The sequence below is a fragment of the Zootermopsis nevadensis genome, unplaced genomic scaffold, assembly GCF_977971745.1.
Source record: "Zootermopsis nevadensis isolate Lab colony 2312 unplaced genomic scaffold, Znev_1.0 Znev_ptg000017l, whole genome shotgun sequence".
NCBI lineage: Eukaryota > Metazoa > Arthropoda > Insecta > Blattodea > Termopsidae > Zootermopsis > Zootermopsis nevadensis.
In genome coordinates this window covers 4,086,668-4,110,258 of record NW_028259149.1, presented here as the reverse complement: position 1 = coordinate 4,110,258, position 23,591 = coordinate 4,086,668, and the positions used below count along the sequence as shown (strand labels likewise).

The 23,591-nt window shown below is 39.2% G+C and overlaps 2 protein-coding genes across 6 annotated transcripts in view; both read right to left on the bottom strand.

Annotated features, from left to right (window-relative positions):
- Positions 1-12,587, bottom strand: part of nsl1 (non-specific lethal 1) — a 34,542-nt gene extending 21,955 nt beyond the window's left edge. Inside the window, exons 1-2 of one of the 2 annotated variants that reach the window (XM_022081540.2) lie at positions 12,419-12,587; positions 10,178-12,107 (exon numbers count right to left, since the gene is read on the bottom strand). In XM_022081540.2, coding sequence (XP_021937232.1) covers positions 10,178-11,697 — 1,520 coding nt within the window. In that variant the 5' untranslated portion in view covers positions 11,698-12,107; positions 12,419-12,587. The remainder of the gene's footprint in view (positions 1-10,177; positions 12,108-12,418) is intronic. The other variant, XM_022081541.2, reaches the window with a different exon arrangement.
- Positions 12,588-13,990: 1,403 nt separating this feature from the next.
- LOC110838410 (uncharacterized) overlaps positions 13,991-23,591 on the bottom strand; it is a 152,308-nt gene continuing 142,707 nt past the window's right edge. For all 4 annotated transcript variants that reach the window (XM_087350152.1, XM_087350151.1, XM_087350149.1 and 1 more), the window contains exons 22-25: positions 21,804-23,338; positions 21,365-21,515; positions 19,417-19,517; positions 13,991-19,122 (exon numbers count right to left, since the gene is read on the bottom strand). In XM_087350152.1, the coding sequence (XP_087206278.1) occupies positions 18,795-19,122; positions 19,417-19,517; positions 21,365-21,515; positions 21,804-23,338 (2,115 nt within the window). In that variant the 3' untranslated portion in view covers positions 13,991-18,794. The remainder of the gene's footprint in view (positions 19,123-19,416; positions 19,518-21,364; positions 21,516-21,803; positions 23,339-23,591) is intronic.

Sequence of the window (23,591 nt, the reverse complement as noted above, 5' to 3'; positions counted from 1 at the left end):
GAAAAAAAATGTGGGGCATTACTTAATGAGCGACCCTCGTATTTGCTGTGACAAAATGTTATTGAAAAGTGTAATCTGCTTATTGGCTTACCCCGGAAAAGTTTCAACGAATAGACTGAATATCACAAAGGGCCAAAGGAACGGCGAGAAAACAATTCAATAAATGTATCATATTTATCGGTGACTACGACCCGATTTGAAACCTGCTTGGAATCCACACCAGCACAACACAGGAGTCCGAGAATTCCAGATTTGGTCTGAAACATGTCTTCGACTTTATGAACATTTAAAGACACAAACGTGTTCTCACAAATGTGTTACGTGAATCCGTTTGTGAATTACAATTCCCTAAAAAGGCAAAATTCAAACCACGCCTGTAACTAGGCAAGACGAGCCAAACCAAGCACCATTTTCAACTGAAACTTTTCAGATATGCAAATGGAAGAAACTAGACATTTTCTCTAGGCAGAACTTTGTCGGCCTCATATAATATTGACGTCACACACACATACACAAGCAAAGCAGCATTTTTCAAAGACAGAACGGAGAAACACGACGCTGTACAATTCACGAGACCGCTTTAAACTGCCTTGATTTCCTTATCGAAATTTATCAGAAAACGTACGTTCGAACATTAAATATCCCCTTACCTTGTGTTTGTACACTAATGCGCCGACAATTTCCAGTTTAATTAGATCTGCTACTGGCATAATGAATGAACGGTGCGATTAAGAATATTTTAGATTCAGACCTCATAAATGATTCAAGGTAAGTTACACGAATCAACTTCAGAGTAAGTCACAAGTACTGATTCTATGGAGCAGACAGCTTCTTAGGAAGCCGAGAGTCGTTCATGTAGTTAACAATTCCTGGTATTTTATAGAAACTTTAAGTACATCACTGTTCGCACGAGCTCGGCATTTGTTCTCATTCTGAAAGAGATTAAATAAGTCTATACAACCTCCCAATCTACGTTCTGGTTCTCAGAGTTGTCTTTTCCCCTAGGGCTAGCCAAAATTTCACGTATTCCTGCCTTATTCATGCACGACGTCATATCTGATTCGATCATCCTACCGATATTTCGCGACAACTCCCCTCTCAGTCCCAAATATTCTCCTAAGCACCTTGTTCTCGAACATCCTCAATCCTTGTTCTTCCACTTACGTGACAAACGAAGTTTCAGAACGCGTGCAAACAGTCGTCTGCGTATTTCTATCTTTAAGGATTTTTACAGCAGGCAGGAAAACAAAACATTCTGAAATACATGGCAGCACATACTACCCGAATTGAATGAAAATTTTCTCTATTTTTTTTAGCGAACGCAAATTTGATAACTTGGCACCGATCCCAAATATTATAAATGTTGCCACATTTGCGGGATATCAGAGTTTGCCACGTGTTTTCTTACAAGCTTGGCATTTATTACGCTCCCAGCTGTTGCATACGTTTCACGGATTATATGTCTTATTGCAAAAGAGTAAACTGCAAAACCATTAAACGTAGTTTCCAATCACATTAAAGTCATAAATATATGTCAATTTTGGTCTTTCTGCTTTACTGTTTCGTATTTTTTTTCTGCTGAGAATGCAGAATACCTTCGGAGAACCATGACTTGAAGTTTCTGGAACCTTGATTTCACATTTCTATCGACCTACAAAAAATTAATCAACACAAGCAATCTCTTATACAGGGCGTGTGATTTAAAACGCAACCCTTTCACGCAGAAAAGCGACAAAACCAATGGCAACAGCAGATTCTTGCAGCCGTGTGAAGATGACGCAACTGTGCATCGGGACGACCGTTATTCAATTGTTTCGTCGCTAGATGAGCACCTGGCAGAAACAAATACAACAAATTTTGCTACCAATCGGAACTCTTTTCCCCAATTCGGTAACTGTCATGGTAAGCTAGCTCTGTGGTAAGTGATTCACGAACAAGGGCAGACGATGTTCGACAATGAACACGCGTTCTGCTAGCGAATTCACCATGCTCGCTTACTACTACTACTACTACTACTATCAACACACGTCGTAGATTAACGCTAAGTTGAAGCATTTTATTCGTGGAACGAGTTATTTATATGCAGATATTGCAGCAAATGAACTGACAAATTTCCGACAATCGTCGTGGTTTCAACTGCTGGTACAACATTTGTAGGCATGTTTACGATGCACCACCACACCAAATCTCAAGTACCTCGCGCCAACGATAATGGAAAATCACGATGAAATCAAAGGATAAACACAGCTTTCAAGCTACCGCCAAAATTACCCAACAAAAGTTGCGTAGTTTTCGAAAATTTGTTCTGTGCGTAATTTCAGTATCCTTTATTAAACGACGATCATAACTAAACAGTCCATGTCCGCCATGTTTTTATTGTGGACTTGAAAATCAGGAATTTCGAGGTTGGAGTAGCCTCCAGTGGCATTGATTTGATTTTCGGAGCAGCTTGGAACCTCCACGTAAACACAGTCACTCACGAAAGAATCCATCATTACATAAATGAAGCACATGACATGGATGACTCACTGCAGCAGAAAAACCTGTCACTGCTTGTTTCGTCATGGATCCATGTGCACCAAAGGACTACGTGTCTATAATCAGGCGCATATATCCTACCCCTATGCGCGTTTCTGCTACAATACATCGATCAAAGCATTTTGTATGCAAATGCACACAAAAGTTTGGCACTCTGCTAACAGAATACGCGTTTTCAAATTAGAGAAACCTGCCGTATCTTGATGCCAGTGCAGTATTGACTCCCGAAATCGTCATCTCATACTTTCGGGGAAGAAATAATGTGGTCTGCCAAACACAAATTTCATAGCGTCCTCAGTAAACACAAAAACGACCAACAAAATCATTTGATTTTCACAAAGGTTTGCCGACTGGAATTTTCGGCAATGATTCCCGTTAACTTTTACTCACAACGACAATAACGGCAACGATAAACATTTATTTTGGACCTTAAATCAATAAAATTATTCCTTCGAATTAATACAAACTGACAGGATAGTTGGGCACGACCTTTCCGCTATACGAGATCAATGGGTCGGTTGCCGCGCTCCCTAGTTCCGGCGGCACAGCCAACAAATGTCCTCATTATGTTTTCTAATTCTAATGCCATTATTTTCATGCTAGGGAGGGGGGGAATCCAAACATGCTCCATCTTCCTTTTTAACACAACAGAAAAGGCGGGAAATTACACGACGAACAAGTCACGACTTAGCAGAGAACACCTTGCTGAAAAGAATTAAAAAACGTTCTCCCTTCGCCCAATACTGACTATATCGAGGAGGATAAGACGCTAGGATACATTTCGGCAGAGATACGTGACAAGACCATGTGGCAAACGGGAGGATATTTTATTTTATGGTTAATTTAACGACGCTGTCAGCAGTTCGGCGCCGAATAATTGGCTGATTAATAAATAATGAACTTTAAAGGTTGTAGAAGGAAGTCGTGGCCTAATTTAAGGCATCTGCCTGTCGGGACTAAGAAAAACGTGAGAAACCTCAGTTATGTTAGCAGCTCCCGAAACATATTTGTACAGGAGACATGCAAATTAGTGCAAACAACTCGGCCACGACGCTCGGGTACAAAGATACCAGAACAGATCAACAGAATATTGTGTGAAGGTATGGATTGGGTTGAACTACCTCACGACAGAGTCCAAGGGCCGGCAGGTGTTGTGAAAACTGTAATCAATCTTCAATTCTTTAAAAACAAGGCAAATTCCTTGACCAGCTGCGTGTACCATCAACGTTTCAAGAGGATTCTGCCCAATGTAGTTAATGAGCACCTACTGCAAAGTTAATTCAGCGTCTAATGAGAAACGGCGCTGTTATGAACGGTGTGTTAAGAGGTGATAGTTGTCTGCTCCAAGGTTCGCGGTACCAGAATTTTTCTGGACAGAAACGCCATGAAAATTCCAGTCGAGATGACGGTCACCTGTCAATGATCTCTAAACCAAACATGGAAAATTTACAGCTGAGCGCCTGGCGAAGAAAAATAAGCTCAAGGTTAATGTGTGGAGCTTTGCCTTCACTGCCACTTTCATGCAATGGTGCCCAGTTGAACAAGCAACGTTTTGTATTTGTTTTTTAACGCTTTATCAAAGCACAGACTGCCATGTGACCATATCAGGGCTCTTGACATACAGCTCAAATATTAATAAAAAAACCTACTTGTTCATTGCCTCTCAGTATCCTATACACCAAATATTTTAATTCCATCAAAATTAATATATATTTTTAACAATGCGCCAACAACAGAAACAAAGGCGGTCATTTTTTTTAAATTTCGAAGAATTTAGACTCAATCAGCTGATATGCAACCGATGCCCAGACCCTCAGAAATACTATCTGCGAGATTAATCCCGTACTAGCACATGACTCAACCCGTCAAAGGCTGGCTGTATTCCGGCAACGCAATGCTTTGCCGGAATCTTCCTCACTTGCTTCAGACATTGTCAAGACCGCTCACAAACCATTTACAAACAAAACAACCAGTCTGACACCACAATGCCATTACGAACCTGCAAACATTACAGCAGCTTGTACAAACAATGTAAAATACAACTGAGCAATCCTCCGGACGTTTCCTTCCATAACGAATGCCATCAAGCAGTCTGGTAGCAAAACAGAACAGAATTCACCAGCCGGTATTAGAACAAACTCTCTCTGAATCAGAAACATCGACCTCGGGAACAAAGCAAACATTCTAGCCAGCAGACTCAAAAATGCAACAGGGCAGCAACAATCAGAACGGAACTGTAACCTTCAAATCACGACAGATGCTTAAAAAAACTGTGCACAATTTAGTCTTTACGTCCAAAGCCAGCCAAAATTTTTAGCAGATGCCAAGAGGAAACGTTCGGTACAGGCGGAACAAATACTGCAAACTTGCCACGTCAGCCGAAGCAGCTCAGCCAGCGTAAAATGACGCAACACAGGTGGTCAAGTCGGGAAGTGAACAGCATACAGAGAAAAAAACCTTACAGTCCCGTCAATAATTTTTTTTGCATCCTGTTGTGGGATATTCTAGGAAATTCATAACAACATGAGTCTCTCTTATAAACAAGATGGTAGAATAATTTATGTAACTATAAACAGTTTTATTTAAATTATATATTTGTAGTTGATTAACTTCGCCTTTCAGTATCTGCACTATACAGCGTCGGATGACAGTGGGTAATGAATTGGAAAGGAAGTGGAAGGAAGCGGTCGCAGCCTAATTTAAGATATTACTCTGGAATCTGCTTCGAGGACTGAGGAAAACCACGAAAACATCAGCCAGGATGTCTGGTCTCCGAGTATATAAATAATAAAATATCTAATACCACGAAACCCATTAGTTTTGACGGGAAGGTGCGTTTGTATACACACCAACAAACCACAATTTCAGGTACCATTTGAAAAGCCTTCTTGGGAACCTGACAGTCGCCCAGGTAGTCAATTCCCCGCTTTTATGGAACCCGACGTTCATTATCGGTCCCCGTCATGAGCCAGCTCAATCCTGTCCATATCGCCCCACTCTATTTCTTCACAACCCATTTCAATATCATCCTTCCATCTACGGCGTCAGGGTAGTCCTTTTCTTCCTTTCAGGATTTGAAACCAAAACTGTGAACACATTTTTCACTTTCCCCATGCCCCACACATGTAATCAACCTTGATTTGATCATTACTGTGATACATGGTAACGAGAGTAATTTATGACGTTCATTACCTTATAAAACCGAAGTTCGTCTAAATAGCATTTAATAATTCAGTGCGTACCGCAAAGAAAACAAATCTTCACCATTACAAACAATTTGTAAATGCCTTTGAAGAATTAATCGCTGTTTACAACGATAATCATACAAAATCCATATATACAAGACGAAGTGTTACTGATTGTTCAAGCTGATGGTACATATAATTACCGCCAGCCTTTAAAGGGCTAACCAATTTTTTTCTAGCCTTATCCCTCTTTGGTCCAATTATTCTCGATGCCCTCAATCTGTGTTCTTCTCTCAACGTGAGAGGCCAACTTTCACAATGATACAAACCAAGAGATATATCATCGTTTTGTAAATTTTAACTTTTCGCGCATGCGCTGATACCAAAGACGATTTGTGTTTCCACGCATCTCCGATTCGCAATTTGATAAGGAATAAGTCCAACAATTCCCTACTTGCTTCATTAATAACATAGACTCAGGTCTAGAATCCCCCTAAACTAAAACGGCCAACCACCGAGCTATCAACAATGTGTTTTTATCGGTTACAGACTGAAGTTTTCAAACAACTGTACACTGCGTATTGCAACAATTACCCCTCTTTTAAGGCCAATGACCCGCCACTGGTTAAAGCGGAAATATGTACTACGTAAACTTTTCTTTTATTCTACTACAGAATATACTCAGCGAATCACATTAAATATTAAGCAAAATACTATTTACTAAATAAAAGGTCAGGCGCCACTGCGAGTAGTGGGGGCAGGCGACGGCCCAAGGGCTCATGTCCTTCGTACACGCAGATGCATTAAACGGAATTACCTTTTCTCCTTTTATTGTTGTCGTGTTTGATCTAAAACATGCACTTTTCAATGCGAGCAACACAACAATCGAGAAGGAGTTGGCTAAGTTTTCGATAAAAGCTTGTGAAGAGTAAATGAAAATTTTTAAAATAATTATTATATTTGTTTACCGTCAAATCACAATAAAATAGTAAGATAAGATAATTAAAATGATTAAAATATCATCTTATGTTCCATATCGAGCATTCGATTTACTATTTTATTGTGATTTGACGGTAAACAAATATAATAATTATTTTAATTAATATCACAATATGACGCAACTATACTATCTCATGAAAATTTTTAAATTCCTTACGTAAAACGCTTCTGTTGTCGGCAGACTGACTGCGTACCGTTCCGCCACATTATCACTATTCAAATACGTCGTTAACGCAATAACTACAGCTGCAAAAGTGAAGACTTGCATCAATCAACCGAGTCAGTTCGTTAAAGGGAATTTTTTTTTCAAATTATAATAACTTAAATCACGTAAAATGCATTTTTTAAAGTGGCCTCGCTAATCAATCTCGACCAACGTCTACCAAACGTCTTCCGCAAAAGCAACTTCCAAAACAGGCATTCTGAGCATCTGTTTAAGAAAATTCAAAGAAACTATGACGACGCCAGTCATTCGGAAAAGAAAATGGGCTTTTCAACACCATTTCTTTCACTACAACGCATCTTTACGTTACACTCAGTAGCGAAATTCTGACTCAGTACTGCGTATTGTACCGCGACCAAGATACATCTGCCCCAACAGATGTAAATCTTAATGACACATTAGACGTGCTGCTCCATCTTGGTTAAAAAAAATCTTATTGTATTAAACTTTTGCGAAGGCAACAGATATCCTTGAACTTAAGACCGAAACTATTACAAATTAAAGGTTTCTTTTGACCACATACACACACATTCACTGCATGGGAATCTGATCAACATACACCTCAAAAGAAATTACAACACTTCGCCAATTAAGACAAACCATTGCTTGAGAAACACTGTTCTCTGTAAGTGCAAGAAGGTAAGGCAAAGCTGTCCCCAGGGCTTCATTAAGCATCATGCCATACACGTGTATGGTACCCACTGATTACAAAGCTAGGTGGGACATACAGTTGGTGTGCCCGGCAATAAAATACTTAAGAACTGATTTTGTAAACAGGGTACGACGCTGCTGAACAATATTTCAGAATATCGAGCATTACTTCAACAGATCAGCTGGAACCATCTACATGCAACATCAATTACACTAAGTAGTTTCACACTGTGTATGAACTGCTACTCCAACTCCTAAAACTTGGCGAACACCAAACAGGACCGTAATGCCAAGAATAAAATGTCTGCCAAGTGCTACAAGGAATGAGAGGGCACTACATACCAGGGAAAACCATGAGGTTGTTGCATTCAGACAGCTTGACTGCATAAAAATACTGTGGCGAAAAGACAAAGGAAATAACTGACTGGAATATATTTGGGGTCCCGCTCTTCACGAAAAATAAAAATTTCATACTGATACCACAAATATCAACTTAATGTACCACAAATCTACAATACCATTCTTATTCAGTAAAATTTTAGGTTTTCGTTAGTACGAAGATGGCCGTCTTCTGGGTCGCAGGACCATTTACTCTGGTAAAAAAGTTTACCAGCATTTCAGAGGTCCTTCCTGACTCCATCATCAGGGTGATGGGTCAGTAAACTTCTACCAGACTACACGATACTACAACTCAGAAGACAGCCATCTTCATGAAGATATCCGTCTTCTGGGTTATTGCGCTGTGTAGTCTAGTCGATGTTAACCAACGTTTCAGAGGTCATACTGCCTCCGTCATCAGGGCGATGAATATGCCAATAGGGTGTGAGGTGCTGGGTTTATACTCACCGCTATGAGAACCTCAAGTCTTACACAGCCATCTTCATTTTTATTGAGTCTGTCCCATCTGGGTTTTAAGATGGAAGATATTTTGGGAACGTAATACACATAATTACGTTTCACTCTCTAAATATGTTTTCGCTGAGTTTAGATCAATGGTTATTTTGATAATCCATCAATATCAGTGGAAATACAAAGGGTATCAGCATATTCTGTGCCAAATAGGAAATGAAGTCTTTAGATTCATACAGATGCTCTTTGTTTGTTTCTTGCATATTTCATTAGTTACAGATGATGTATGCTCTATCACTTTGGTTCTCGGTGGCCACACACACAACTCTTTGCAGAGACGATCTCAGGAGAGAGTCTAGTGTACGAGAAGTCTAACCTGAGTCAATGCCCTTTACATTATACAAGATTCAAGACAAGATGCAACGTAAAATATCTGAAGAGTGTAACAAAACCAATGCATTTCACGAACCACAAGAGCAAAAATGCAGGCACGTGTTAATATTCTTCATCGCGGCCCGACATTACTTCACCTTCACACATACTATAGGATTACAACACAGGAAAGATCTGCGATAAGAAAACCTGAATGTCCTCTGCTGTTAAAACGGCAAGATAACCAAACTCTCGGACAAGGACACACAACCAAAGGCAGTGCATTTGGGTTTCCTTGCTCAAAATCTTCTTTACATTTCCAATTAAAAACAATAATACCATCTACTAAACACTGCCTGCCCCTGTAACGTATTTTCATTGAATCAGTCGAATAAGACCAGTGACACGTTGCTTTACATATTTTATCCATAATGCAGTTTTGGAGGAACACTGCCTAAGTGTTAGATCAGTGTATATTTAAATACTGGCCTGAAGGGTCAAGAATTATCCGATGTACTCTGTTCAAGATGAAGTATCACATATTTTCGGCAGTCCAATACAATATCTCTAATGGTGGGATATAACCCTCACGGCACTTTCGATCGAATGCTGTTTTAAATCACCTGTTAATAAACGCACTGCTCTCTGCTTCCTTGTATGTGTAGGCTAATGTAGGTAAGCGAATCATAAAACACTCTTCCACTTGTATTCACTTCCTTTGAGAAGATGATAAAATGTTTTAAAACACATTAAATACTGATAAAAAACAAGGAATCTGAAAAGTCACACAACTCATTCCAGACACTTGTTCTAGTCATCAAAAACTAAATTACTTTTAAATGAGAAGAAAACGATGTTATATTAAGTATTTGAAATGTCCACCATGTTCAGAAACGCATGTATTCGCTTGTTTCCTCATGTTTGATGTAACAGAATTGTTTATGTCCTTCAAAGCTTACTGTGTCATGGAAACAGTTCATCAGACGAGATACTGTCAACTTATTTGACACTGGAAAATCATGAAATTTATCCCTAAACTCATTCTGGCTAGTTAAGTAAAAACGAGATGCCAGGCAACCACTACTCGCACGACCTCTAGCAGGTTGAGCACATATTGTCTAATACATACGGCTAGTACAAAAATAGTAAAAGATTGTTGTAAGACAAGGATATTGTTAAATACATCCAGTACGTAGCGATAACAACTGACAATATGAAAAGCATAAATGCTAACTGAATGAAAACATACTGCCAAAACAGCAGACACATGTACGAGACGAAACACCCTCTACTTGCACAAATAGTGCTACATTACTTCTAACATACAGTATGGAAGTTACAAGATATTATTTCAACTTACATGCTCACATGCAATTGGTGGTGGTTGTTGAATGACTGCATCTCATCACAACTCTCTCCTCCAGAACTGCTAGCAGTTGCATCAGAGTCGACACAATCTTCTACCATTTTGAGTTGAGTGTGAAGTTGACCAGCGACCTTCTCCAGTTCACTCTTGACATCTGCAGTAAACTTTGGCAGAACACGAGGTCCATTACTGGAAGCTGCTAGTGGAGCATGATCTGCAGAACCAGATCCAAAGTACCTCTGTAACGACTGGTGTCGTGTAGACACAGCTGCCTGCTGCTGTGATAACATATCCAATCGCCTAAAAAGATTGGCCATCGCATACGTAGAAATACCTTTCACTTTCTTCTCCTTCCGAGAAACTTCAGTGTTTGTAACACTTGCTTCTTCACTTTGCACAGTAACACCAACAGCACCAACATTTGACCCCAGACAAACAGTTTGTTGTTCTTTTTGAGATGCACTTTGCTTCAACATCCTATGAGCATTTTCCAACAATCCTGTCACTTCTTCACTAATGTGTTTCCCCATCGTCCTAGCCTGTAGCTTCCTCAGTCTTCTCAGAAGCCGCTCACACTTACGTTCCATCTCAAACTGCTTCTTGTGTGCTTCCTCTATTCGCTCCTTTGTAAGAGCCTCCTTGTTTTCTATTACCAGAGGATTTTCACTGAGATTGACATCAACACACATGTTCATCATGTCAACATCATTTAACAGTTCCCGTTCGAATGTTGATAATCCACTAGCAATATCAGTACCGTCTGATATTGTAAACATACCTTCTGGTTCACCGCCTTCACTAGGATCTATGCTCACAGATTCCCCATGTAATGGGACATCTGGTTCTGTAGCATTAGATTCCATGCTTTTTATAACCTGAAGCAGCTCTTCCACATTCTGTCCCAGATCTCCACTACCACCCAAGTCACTACTGGAAATTGCTGCACCCAAATTCTTGAAAAGTTGATCCATATCACTAGAAAGGCTTTTCTCCTTCAACAAATTTCCAGATGGCACTGGTGCATTTGATTTCTGTAAACCCATGTTATCTTCCTGGTCCCCCATAGATGGGTCACAATTATTCATCATAAATCCACCTTCCTTGACAGAAGCACTTTTGGAGGCTCCTGATTTACCACCTGCAGACTGCAAAATCTCACTTCGCCTTGCAGATGCTATAGCTAGGGTAGTCAAATTGTCACATGCAAAGGTACCTGATTCCGTTTGGATTTCCTTGATTAAATCCTTTGCAATAAGATTCAACTGCCGTTCCAGTTTTTTATGTCCACTTAATTTTGTTACAAAACTAATGTGCCCATCTTTACATAACAAATGCCCATTAGACAGCAACTGTGAAATGTTATTTAATCCACTTAAAGAAACACCTACTGGAGATGCTGGCAAGGAATGTGAAGATGCAGGTAATTTGAAGTTCTGAGACTGACCAGCTTCTGTCAAAGCTGGTGCCATGACAACCACATTGGGATGCCTCAACGAGGCAAATCTCAATCCCATTCATCCATGGGTTTATTTCAACAGCAGCATAACAAACAAAATCTTTGATATCATATTCAGGAATGGGTATTAAATGTAAAGTGCGCCAGTTTTGTTTTCACTGAATTTCGGCATCTTAAAATAACAAACATAATCAAACACACAAATCACACTTCAAAAACCTTTCCCTCGTCTTTCACTGCAGTATTATGATTAGCAATTCGGTTCGATACTGCAGTGAAAAATATCACTCTGCCCAACCACTGCCATGCACTTTATCTTGTACTAAATTGTTGATGTACGTAAGAAATAAAACGTAGCTCATGAGTACATAATTAATACCCCGTATCTCTTCAATCTCCAGCAGGTTCCATTCTTTCCAATTTCGTATTTCACTCCAAAGATAAAGCAAAGGTGCCAATACGCATTTCCTGCAAACAAAATAGCGTGGCCTCAGCGTTAACACTGAATTACAATCCATGTTTAATTACTACATGTAATTCTCATTCGATTTCAACATATAAGCACAGTTTACACCATAATTATGCGGCACCCCCATCGTGCTTCCCCCTCCCTCAGCACCCGCAAACACCAACACCCACGTGACAAAGCCCGAGCCTATGATACGTATGTGGCGACACCGCAAACGGGAGGACAAAATATCACAATAGACCTTAGCCTGATGCGTAATCATGAAAATCCATCAAACGTTACACGACAACGTGAAACACCACAGGCTTACCCGGTAACCATTTCATTTCATACACAGCTATAAAAATCCGACATTCCAATCATTCTGTTGAAAAATGTTCCCAAACAATGGCGGAATACGACGTAAATGCTTACGGAACCCTCGAACAAACGATCTACCACAAGGAACGACCGGCCAAGGCCTGTATCACTACTCAAACACATTACATACATTTCACAAATACAAGTTTTCATTTAAAAGTTATAATATCATCACATAATTAAATGCCATATGAATTGGCAGATTGTTTATGGTACACATATACGATTCATAACCAATGACTTTAAATTCAAAATATTTCGTTCTTCAAGAAAGTAATATCTATCTTGTCTAGAGCGTGCGCTTTATGACATCAATACGCCGACCCCCCTGGAACACATTTCCTATTGGTTAGAACGGACATTTGTATACGTGAACATTAACCCCGAAATATAACGAATAAAACTAAATATTCTAATTCAGAACTATCATTAAGTAATATTTTTTACTTCAAGAAATATTAAATTAAATAATTCACTCTAGAAATCAGACATGTATGTCAACATGGTTAAAGTCCCTAATAAATTAGGGTCTTGATATTGGTCGCATGGGGAAGCAGTGCGTGGAATTGAATGGCCGGCTACTTGGACCAAATCTTTTGTTTAGTTTGGAGGGATTTACTACGTCGGCGCCATTTGCGCGCGTTTCCTGTTGTATGTAGGTTTCGTTTATACCGACAGGTTACGCTCTTACAGCTCTGTTGTGATGTGCATTTGATATCTCCTCTTCAGATCTAGACTTTATCTGTGATTTAACTTGTACAAGAAAAATTGAGCTCATGTCAGTGATTGCGTATGTATTTCGTACTGTCATATTTTGTTTTGTTCGTTGTGGACTTTGCACCAACAGGTTAGGATCCGCGGATGAATAGAAAGTGAGGTTATGTAACGGTACCGGAAGGACACCGGATGAACTGCTGTGAACCAAAGCGACTAGTTGCAGTAGAATGGTTTATGTTTTGAAGTGTGAAAAATTTAAAAATAACAAACTTTGTTTCTGATGGTTTCCTCTTTTCTTTAATATATTGTACTGTTATCAAATAAACAAGTCTTCAAAATGTTTTCGTGTTTTTATATTTTGTGCCCAAGGCAAAGTGATCAGTGTATTTTATTGGTCTGTAAATTGAGCTCATTCTGTTATGTGCATAGAAGTCAGTATCCTGGTTTCTAACCATGAGTTTACTATTTGTTATCAGTGTAAATCTGTAACGTCTATGTTGTTTTTTCAGTTCACATGACACATGTCTGGGCTTGAAGTGGTTGCTATATAATATCAGAGGTCTGGTCCTGATTTTCCAAGTTGTGCTGGAAGTGATAGCAAGAAAAATCTGCACTGGATATCAATCCATAGATCTAAAGTACAAAGGCTTTCTCTCAGTCTATACCTTGACTGCATGTCTCTAATCATGCCTTAATATCTTATTAGAAATGTTATACTGAGGAGAACTTAAAACAAACTTGTGGATATAAAATCAGGATGTGGTTAGTAGCTGGGTGTTGTTAAGTGATACTAAGACATACGATATTAACTTCCATACATGTATTTTATATAAAACCACAGGAAAGATCAAAAGATTTCAGAATAAGATAAATATTTCTTTTCCTCATTTTGTAACAAGCAAACAATATCAGATTGGATTATGGAACACTTTCTTTAGCGCAAAACAACACATATAAAAACGTATACATTTAACAGTTTGTTATGCAACAGGAAAAAGAATTTTCACCACCGAGTGATTTATAACAATTATTAATATATAATAATGTGCATCACAAGAGAATGAGGCTATTAAATACCCAGAAAAAATGTGTGCTTAACATATTTTTATATTTTTGATCAGTTATAGTTTACAAAAAATCTCAAAAATGACATTATTTTAACACGGAAGTATTGCTGCATAAGAAGAATTATTTTTAAAGCCATCGCACGGTACACTCCTCACATCATCAGTTATACAGAGCTTGACATGATGATGTCCAATGTAATGATGCTAGTTCAGTCAGTAACAGGCATTACCATGATGGTCATTTTGCAGTTGAGACAAAGCAGTATGTTAATGGCAGTCCTTAGAAGAATGGTATGCAACAATGGCTCAAATGACCATAAACATGTCACATGTAAGTCCCCCGTGTTGTGCTTTTATCACAGACCTTTTATACAGGAACACCTGCTTTGATTGTTCATACATGGGAAAACAAAGAGTGTCTCCATTTTGGTTACTCATTTCCATTTATTGAAAATAATTTTCTTTTTATGGTTTATGGCCATCAACATTTCTTTATCTGGTTATACCCGTATTTATTGTAGATATTGGTAAAGGAAGTTTTGTTCAGTTTTACTGTTATTTCCTGCCTTGGTCTCAAAGCAACCCTGCGTACAGTTACCGCAGTTGGGTTAAATATTACGTACCGATAGACCATGGCTACTTGGTACTTAACAATCAAGTATTGCTTTAAGACTTTTTGTATCAGAACTGACAAATGTTAGGACAACATTGTGTTGATATTTAAAATCTCATTACAATAAATATAACAGATGAAGCAACATGATAAATACTGTAAACATTATGTGTGTTCCACTTGGAACCAGACACAAGCAACATAGCAACAGTCGTCCATATTTAAATTTTTACGGTTACTTTAATTCCATCTGCCAGTCTCTGTAATGACTCTCAAAGTCTTCAACATTTCCAGGCCAAGAGAATATGTGCTAATATATTATAGGAAGTAGACATGGCAGTAATTCTATACTTGAAATAAATGTATGTATAAAACCTTAAATTTCATTCAAACTTAGATGTCTAATACCAAGTTATGGCATATCACTTATGCCAGTACACTTAAAATCAAAAATCAGTGGCATTTTCAAGTGAACTGACATACATAAGTACAGAGTAAAAAGTAACAAAATTAGGAAAGTCTCAAGATCACAGCAGAAAATGTGAGTGGCATATAAAATTTATTTGTGGTGAGAAATTGAACAACAAAAGTAATTAAATAATTGACAGAAACAAAATGCAATAAGTATCATTTACTTTTCCACACTTCTTAGCAGTCACACACGATGACTGCGACATATGGAAGAGAATGATTCTATAGGACAATCAGAAGGGAAGAAAATGACCACTTTTTTGAGAGGAAAGGGTGGCACCTTCCTGGTAGGCTGATGGCCAATATTCCTGAGGTCCCTTCCTAAAATTTGAACCTACACATTTGGTCCCAAGCTTGATCTGCAATCTGGTCTAGTCATTACTATCCCACTGTCTTTTTCTTTCTCATCTGTATAAATTTCAAACATAACATCTCCCACACCCTCAAAAAAAGTTCTTACTGTATACACACCATCAGACAATGTAAAAATTTCTTTTTTCTTAAAAAATTTACACTTTATGTGGTTGGTCTCTTGTTGCTTAAAATCTATGCACACTATTTTTATTGTCAGTGGCATTTAATTCAAAATGTTTGTTAACTTGGTAGTGCCCGACATTGCAACCACATTTTAAAACTAAATTGAATTTCCTTACTTGTGTTAGAACCACGAGGCCTCAACTCAGGACCTCACAGTCATGTTTAGATTCTGGCTGGTCGAGACTGTCATACACCCGGAGCATTGGCGAAATGAAACAAGGTAATGCGAGAAGAATGGCCTCAGTGTTAGTTTTCTCTATCACAAATTGGACATGGGCTGCCATGCATTGAATACAGGTCTCTGTAGCATGAAGTAAAGCATCTTAAAAGCAATTATTAGGAGGCTACAAATTATAGCAATTGAATAGTTTTTCTCAGAAAGTAAAAGAATCTAGGATTTGACAATATTCATAATGCTTTTATACACAATGGATAATTATAAAATCTGAATAGATATTCCAACACAAGAAAGTATTGCAGTTCGGTTACAAAGCCTGATAAATAATTAAGTGACAGTTTCCTGGACATTCATATTTCACAGACAAGACAAAATATATATATATATATCTTCTTCCTTTTTCTTAATGCTTTGTACTTTTCAGCTTTTGCTAGATTATGAGAAATAAATAAAAACTAAAAATTGTAACATATTGTGAGACCTATACGTCTGTGCATTGCAGGATTCTCGAACCTAGGTCTTACAAAAAATAAATATTATTTTGATTTGCATACCTGTATGCTATAATTTCCAGCAACACCATTACTTCTGTAGATAAGTAATTAGTATTTATAATTTAATACTTTACTTTCAAGTGCCTGAGCACTGCGGGTCCCAACTTTTTCATTGGCTTTGATCTATAGACATTTTGGTAGGACTCCTTGAACAAGGGATCGGCCCATCGCAAGGCCTCTACCTGAACACAGGACAGCACAACGCAGAAAAACGTGGACAAACATCCATGGCGTGAGTGGGATTCGAACCCACGATCCCAGTGACCAAACAGCACAAGGCCCACGCCTCAGACCGCGCGGCCACTGAGATGGCTATAATTTAATACACTCACCTGAATGGCACAGATGGAGTGAAGTAATACAGAGAGAATCTTAAATGAGGAAATAGAAATACACTTTGCAGCCAGCAAATAGTCCCATTTCCAGTGTCAAAATGCATCCAGGTTTCTCCAGCATATGTGTTCAAGGTAGTACAAAGAAAAGAAAACTTACAAATAATAATTTAGGGCCCTTGTAGAAAGGCATTACTGGTGAAAATACATCTATATATACAACATGAACTTTTTTAGAACCACCAGGGCTTGCAGTTCAAGTACAGATTTCCAGCCATGTAATAATACCACTTCCTAAATATTCAGATGTCATATCACATTATACTTTAAGCTAATGTGAATTATGTTTGATAAGTTCTATTAAGACAGTCTTTTATTTACAGTTGCATTGTAAGGTTTTATATTCCAAGTAAAACTAGCATTACTATGAATTTGAGAGCAAAGTGTAGGGTCAGAGATGAAGTGTCTAACATAAGACCAAGGTTATGACAATGCACTGCTTAGTCACCTCATGGAAGGTGAAGATAAGACTTAATTTAACAGGAGGACTATGAAGTAAAATTAAAGATCAGATTTCCATTTATGACGATTACGATCATCCACGTTTTCGCATGATTTTGATTCTAAGGGTTCCTGACAATGGTGCATTACAATCTGGATTACCGAGTTTCTGAACTTTATCCATCGCTTGGTATTCTAAAAGACAAGCAAGATTTTGAAAACTGGATGTATTTTCCTCAGGTGTAGGGAAGTGGGGCACCTACTGAGTTTGGTCCATTTGAAAGAGCTAACCCCAATCAGTTAGCCAGTGATTGATTGAGGTTAGCTCTTTCAAATGGGCCAAACTCAGTAGGTGGCCCTATTCCCTAGAGCTGAGGATGAAAACAGATCCGGTTTCAGAAATACTGTGTAATTTATATTGTTCAAGTATATTTTCATTGTGTTATTGGAAAGGCGGCATTATGATCGTTCTGGATTTGAGTCGATAAGGAAGGCTACAAACTAAGCAAATTACCATGCGATAAAACTGTAGCACATACGTTGGTTGAGATTTAGTTTTGTTTTTCTGAAGATTAATTGTATCAGATATACATGTTTTCCGAGAACTCAAATCACAGCTAACAAAACTGTTTTCTCTGGACGGCAAATCCAACAACGTTCCACATTCCCTCATTTCAGAAACAGTACATCCAGTTATGCATTACATGTTCTGACAGTCATTCATCATGTATCTGAATTTCTGAGCTTCAAAATGTGTAATGCACATTTGAGTTATAAAATATTTCATATGCACAAAATTTAAAATTTTGTATTATAAGTATGTAATTTCTTTTCCAATCAAAACACATTACATTCCAAAAGATAAGCTAGAAGTTAATACTTCAGATTTCAACTGGTATATTATATGGTAAATTCCTTGAACTCCTGTGTGCAGACTTTTGAGAATCCATAATGAAAAACGTCAATCTGACAGGCGTTCACTACACTCACTCACTCACAGGCTGACTGCCAGTGACTGACGCGCTCTGTGGGCAGGAGAAAATTCATGCATGCTCTTGAAGGTCTCCTACACCCCAACCGGAGGACACTTCCCGTGCTTCATTTGTTTCCATGGTAAAAATTAAGGTCTGATACATTTTGAACAGGTGTCTATCTTGTGTCAGATACCAAGTCTGCTACACCCTCTACTAAGAATGTGCCTTGCATCATATTAGATATAATCTTTATTATACTGGACTTAATTTTTTTAATTAATTAATTTAATAAAAATGTCTGATTTTGAAACTCAGGAACTCAGTTACTTTCTTACACAGGTATTTCAGTAAGACATTCTTTCATAAAGCTACTTAACATATTTCAGTCAGTGTGGCCACTGCATCCTGTCACATGGACATGACACCAAGCCCTGTCCTCAGGTGGTAAAAGTAATTCTACTCCATGAATATGCTTCTGTTTCGTCGTAATGCCTCGTTGATGGCTTCGTCCACTTCGTGACCCATGTTGCTGCAGTTGACTGAAGCTGTTACTCTTGTGCAGATCCCGCTCATGATGATGATGGTGGTGGCTCAGGAGGGGAGACTGTGACAGTGGAGAACCTTCTGCATCATCATCTTCTCCACAACTGTCAGAAGGACTTACTAACCGTTCACGTCGTTTTAAACTCAACTCCAAGCGTCGTAAGAACCTGTGATATGAAAACTATATTAATGTACGCTTGATATCAACCCTTGCCCTTTGATTTTATAAATCACATTCTGCTACTCATTCCATCTTCTATCTCAATATCCTCCAACCCCTCTCTCTTCTCATTTCACGTTTAAACCCTTCCTCCCTACCACATCCCTCTGCTCTCCTTCGTCTCTCACGTCTGCATCCTGCACCTTTTCCATCGACTTCTTCCTTTCCTGTAACTCCACCCTGAGGGGGGAGAAGGGGTGGAGGCAAAGGTGGTAGCAACATTGTAAAATAATGATAGTACCTTATTTGGTGTCCAATAGTTCTCAACCTGCTCACTTTTCTATGAGGTTTTGGCAGATCCTCACGTGGCATTAGCTTGGGCAGCATGTGGCTTGTTACCTCCTGAAAATAAAACAACAACAAAAACAATGACAATTACAATAATACTATATAATGATCTGTCATTAATTAATTAAGTTTATAACGGTCTGGACAAATACTTCGCATGGAGGAAAAAGAACTCTATAAGAATGTCGGTGGTGAGTGCAACTATTCGGAAAACACACAAGACAATATTAGAATGGAATGGATCTTGAAGAAATGGGTTGTGAGGTTGTAAATTAGAATATTAGATACAGACTGTGAATGGGGTCACAGTGGCCGCACGGTCTGAGGCGTGGGCCTTGTGCTGCTTGGTCGTTGGGACCGTGGGTTCAAATCCCACTCAAGCCATGGATGTTTGTCCGTGTTTTTCTGTGTTGTGATGTCCTGTGTACAGGTAGAGGCCTTGCGATGGGCCGATCCCTTGTCCAAGGATTCCTACCGAATGTCTACAGATCAAACCAATGAAAAGTTTGGACCCGCAGTGCTCAGGCACTTGAAGAACGGGCCGTTCCCAGTATCCCAGATGCAGTCTGTGATAATGACAGTGATAATTATGATAATAATAAGGCAAAGTTGGTACTGTGCACAAATATCATCCCATGAAGGTAAAAATCTGTAAATTTCTACAGATTCTATATCTTAGGACTAGGTGAAGGTGAGTTATGAGCCACACTTTGGCTATTGTATCATACAAAAAGATTTTCTTTACAGTCTTGAGTATTAATTTTTGTTTTTTATTACACAACATTTTATTGAGAGCTATATTGTGTGGCTACATGTTTTAACATGCTTATGTCATCTTCAGACCACCATATTTGTTTATTTAGGTTGCTAAGTGCACACACATATACAGACACCAATACAAGTCAGGAGAATGCTTTTAAGGAGTGTGTGGACTGGAGTCATCTGGTTCAGGACAGAGATCAGTGGTGGACTCTTGTAAACATGGTAATGAACTTCTGGGTCCCATAAAAGGCAGGGTATTTCTTGACTAAATGGGTAACTGTTAGCTTCTCAAGAAGCACTATGCTCCATGGCACAAGTTAGTTACATCATTAGGGACAATACTAAGACTCACACTTCAGCTAATAGGCTGTCACTATGGAAGTAAGATGGTATTGCAAAAAGTATAAAATTTGAGGCTAGAAGCTACAGGAACAGTGCTTTCTAGTGACTTTCCTACTGTTACAAGTTTCTGTGGAAAGCTCACTACCTACGCAAAGTACAAAGCTTTAATTATGCCTAATAAAAACACATGTCTGTTAATCTTCAGAAGGGACTCTAGCTGGCTGACTACATTCAAATGGCAATACCAATGAAATATTGATCAAAATTACTTTCTCTTCTTTGTATGTGTCATTCTGAGATATGAGAGTGCAGCAAATGGTGCAAGTTATCAGCATCCTGGTTTAACCAATGGACAGTGCTGACTCAACCACACACCAACACTCGCATCTAGAAACCCAAGTAATGACAGCAGTGTTACAGAAGGTCTGCAATCACTGGAAAATAAATAAAAACTAAAAAGTTGGTGAGACTTCAAAGTCCTGCAGTCGCCGATGTGGATTTGACCTACATGAAGCATTTGGAGATTTCTGTGACAGTCCAGAGCTACTTAACACAGAAAATAGTTTGGATTGTGGGTTTCATGAAAGACAAGCCATTCTGTGACAGGTTAGGTAAAGTTCCGGGTTTGGGTTAGTGCACGGAGGGCTTGATCCCCAATACATTTATCCCATCACATTCCTTTCAGATATTTCTTAACTAGGTATGAAAATTAGCAGAGGTGTTAAAACATTAAGGCTGTCTTGACATAAGGATGCAACTATACATTCACTGAAAATACATACTATGTAGTAACTTACCTCTCCTGTATCCTCTCCAGATGCTTCAACAGACAGATGTCCCTTACCATCGTTTTCCCACTCTAACTCTGTTGGCCCTGTGAGTCCACCAGGCCAAGACAGTCGGTCAGGATTGATGGTTTTCTCTGATGAATTACGAAGAGATGGTTCCCTATAAAATGCAGGCATATGTCACATGTTATGTCAATGTTAAAAAGGAGATAAATTGGTGACCAATTTTGAGAGTTCACATCCTCACTACTATTAGTAATGATGATAACTATTACAGGAACTATAATGGTGATAATAACAAGAAACTAAACTTCCTTCTTTAAATTCCACTAAATGCTGGGCAGAAATATTTTGTGAATACTGTGATCAATCTCATGTACCTAGTTATACTAAAACTTTATTATGATTCACTTATAATAAAAGAGTCATCATTAAACACTAATCTTGCCTGGTTGAATTGAGACTTTCTGAAGATGATGATGAACTGACACGTGGCTGAGTACGAGTTCTTGATCTTTTTGGGCTCGGTTTACGTGGAGCTGTGGGGCGGTGATATTGTTCCTTCCCAGGGACATCCAAAAACGTTGTTATCTTAGTGGGGCTTGGAGTCTTATTACCCCCACCTCCACGAGATGTTGATCGCCGCTCTCTCCTCCGACCTGTTGACTTGCGATGCTGTTGTACTGTTGTGCTTCCTTGAATTCTGTTGAGAGGGCAGTCTGAACTAGGGCAGTCATACAATCCATCTGAGTCTGTAAAAGGCAACTGATCTGACTTGTGTCGGCCATAAAACAATGGTGAGAAGCGTCCCAGCCCACCTGTCTTATCACTGAGTGGACTTTCACTGCGTGAGCTTACTGGACTCAGATGCTTTTCACAACCACCTGGATCTGCTTGCACGACAATGGCTGGGAGCTGTAAGGAAGACTTGCTGCCGAGTATCGAGGATGGGGCCAACAGCTTACAACAGTCCAGACCAGTGTCAACACTGCCACACTTAGTCACAGGAGATGCCGAGAGTAACGGTAAACCAAGGAGTGTCTTACCATTCTCCAGAAGCTCTTTACCTATAAACACTTCTAATTCTTTTGCACTTTTTAGTTCCCCTTCATCTATCTTCTCATCCAGATGATCAGTACCTATCCCTTCATCATTGGACTCCATGAACAGGTCATCAGACAGCGTTTCAGAATCTGAACGGCCTCTACAATGGCCTCCTTGCAGCCTGTGGTTGTCAGGAGGCCTCTCAGCTTCCCCCTCACATTCACTGGGACAGATCGTGGTGGCAGGAGTGTGGAGTAGAGGTGAGGGTTTCCTCTGAAGAAGGCTGTGTCCAGGAAGGGTTGTGGTGCCAGGACCACTGCCAGAGCCAGGACCTGGAGGATCCTCCACTTCTGAAGGACAGAGCGGATTGTTGGAGCCACACCGAGACGGTCCAGGGCTTGCCATGGAACTATATCCTGACGAACTAAGATTAGACTCTGATGCTGTTCTGTCAGCACGTGAACACATAGAGAATGGACTGAGATAACACATGCCTACACTGCCCCCTGAAACACCTTGATGAACTCCACCAGTCTTGGTTGCTGGAGATATAGATTCTGTATCTGACTCAGCCTCACTCATGTTACAGGTAATGGTAATGAGAGGTGGGGGACACGGTAAATCTAACGAGTTTGGTTTTTCCAGTTCCTTGAGCAGACGACGCGGACCCTTTCCTGGGAAAAGGAAGCTTGGTTCTATGTGACTGCGTCGCTGAGGTGGTGGAGAACCGGGACGATGGATTGACGGAACGTGATGCGTAGGTGATGGCTGCTCAATTGTGAGCAGTGGGATTACTAGCTGTGAGCTTATAGGTTCACTTTCACAGCAGCCTGCCTCACCACCAGAACACTCCTCACTGTTTTCTGCAGCAGCAGAGGCCTCATTACCATCCATCACTAACACAGGCCCCAAACTGTTGCATATGGGAGGGGAGGAAACCTGAAAATTAGAGCGCCTTAATAAACAATTTATTTTTCAATCCATTATAATATCAATCCCATCAAATGCATAACACCATTGAATCTCTCCAGATATTGAAAAGTTTTGAATAATCAACGACTAGCATTTCCCTTAGTTTGAACAGAGTTTAGCTACACCTTAAATATACTACGACACATCCTTTAATTTTTAACTTATAATTTCATGTGTGTGTGTGTTTATATATATATATATAACCATTTTTGAAATATAT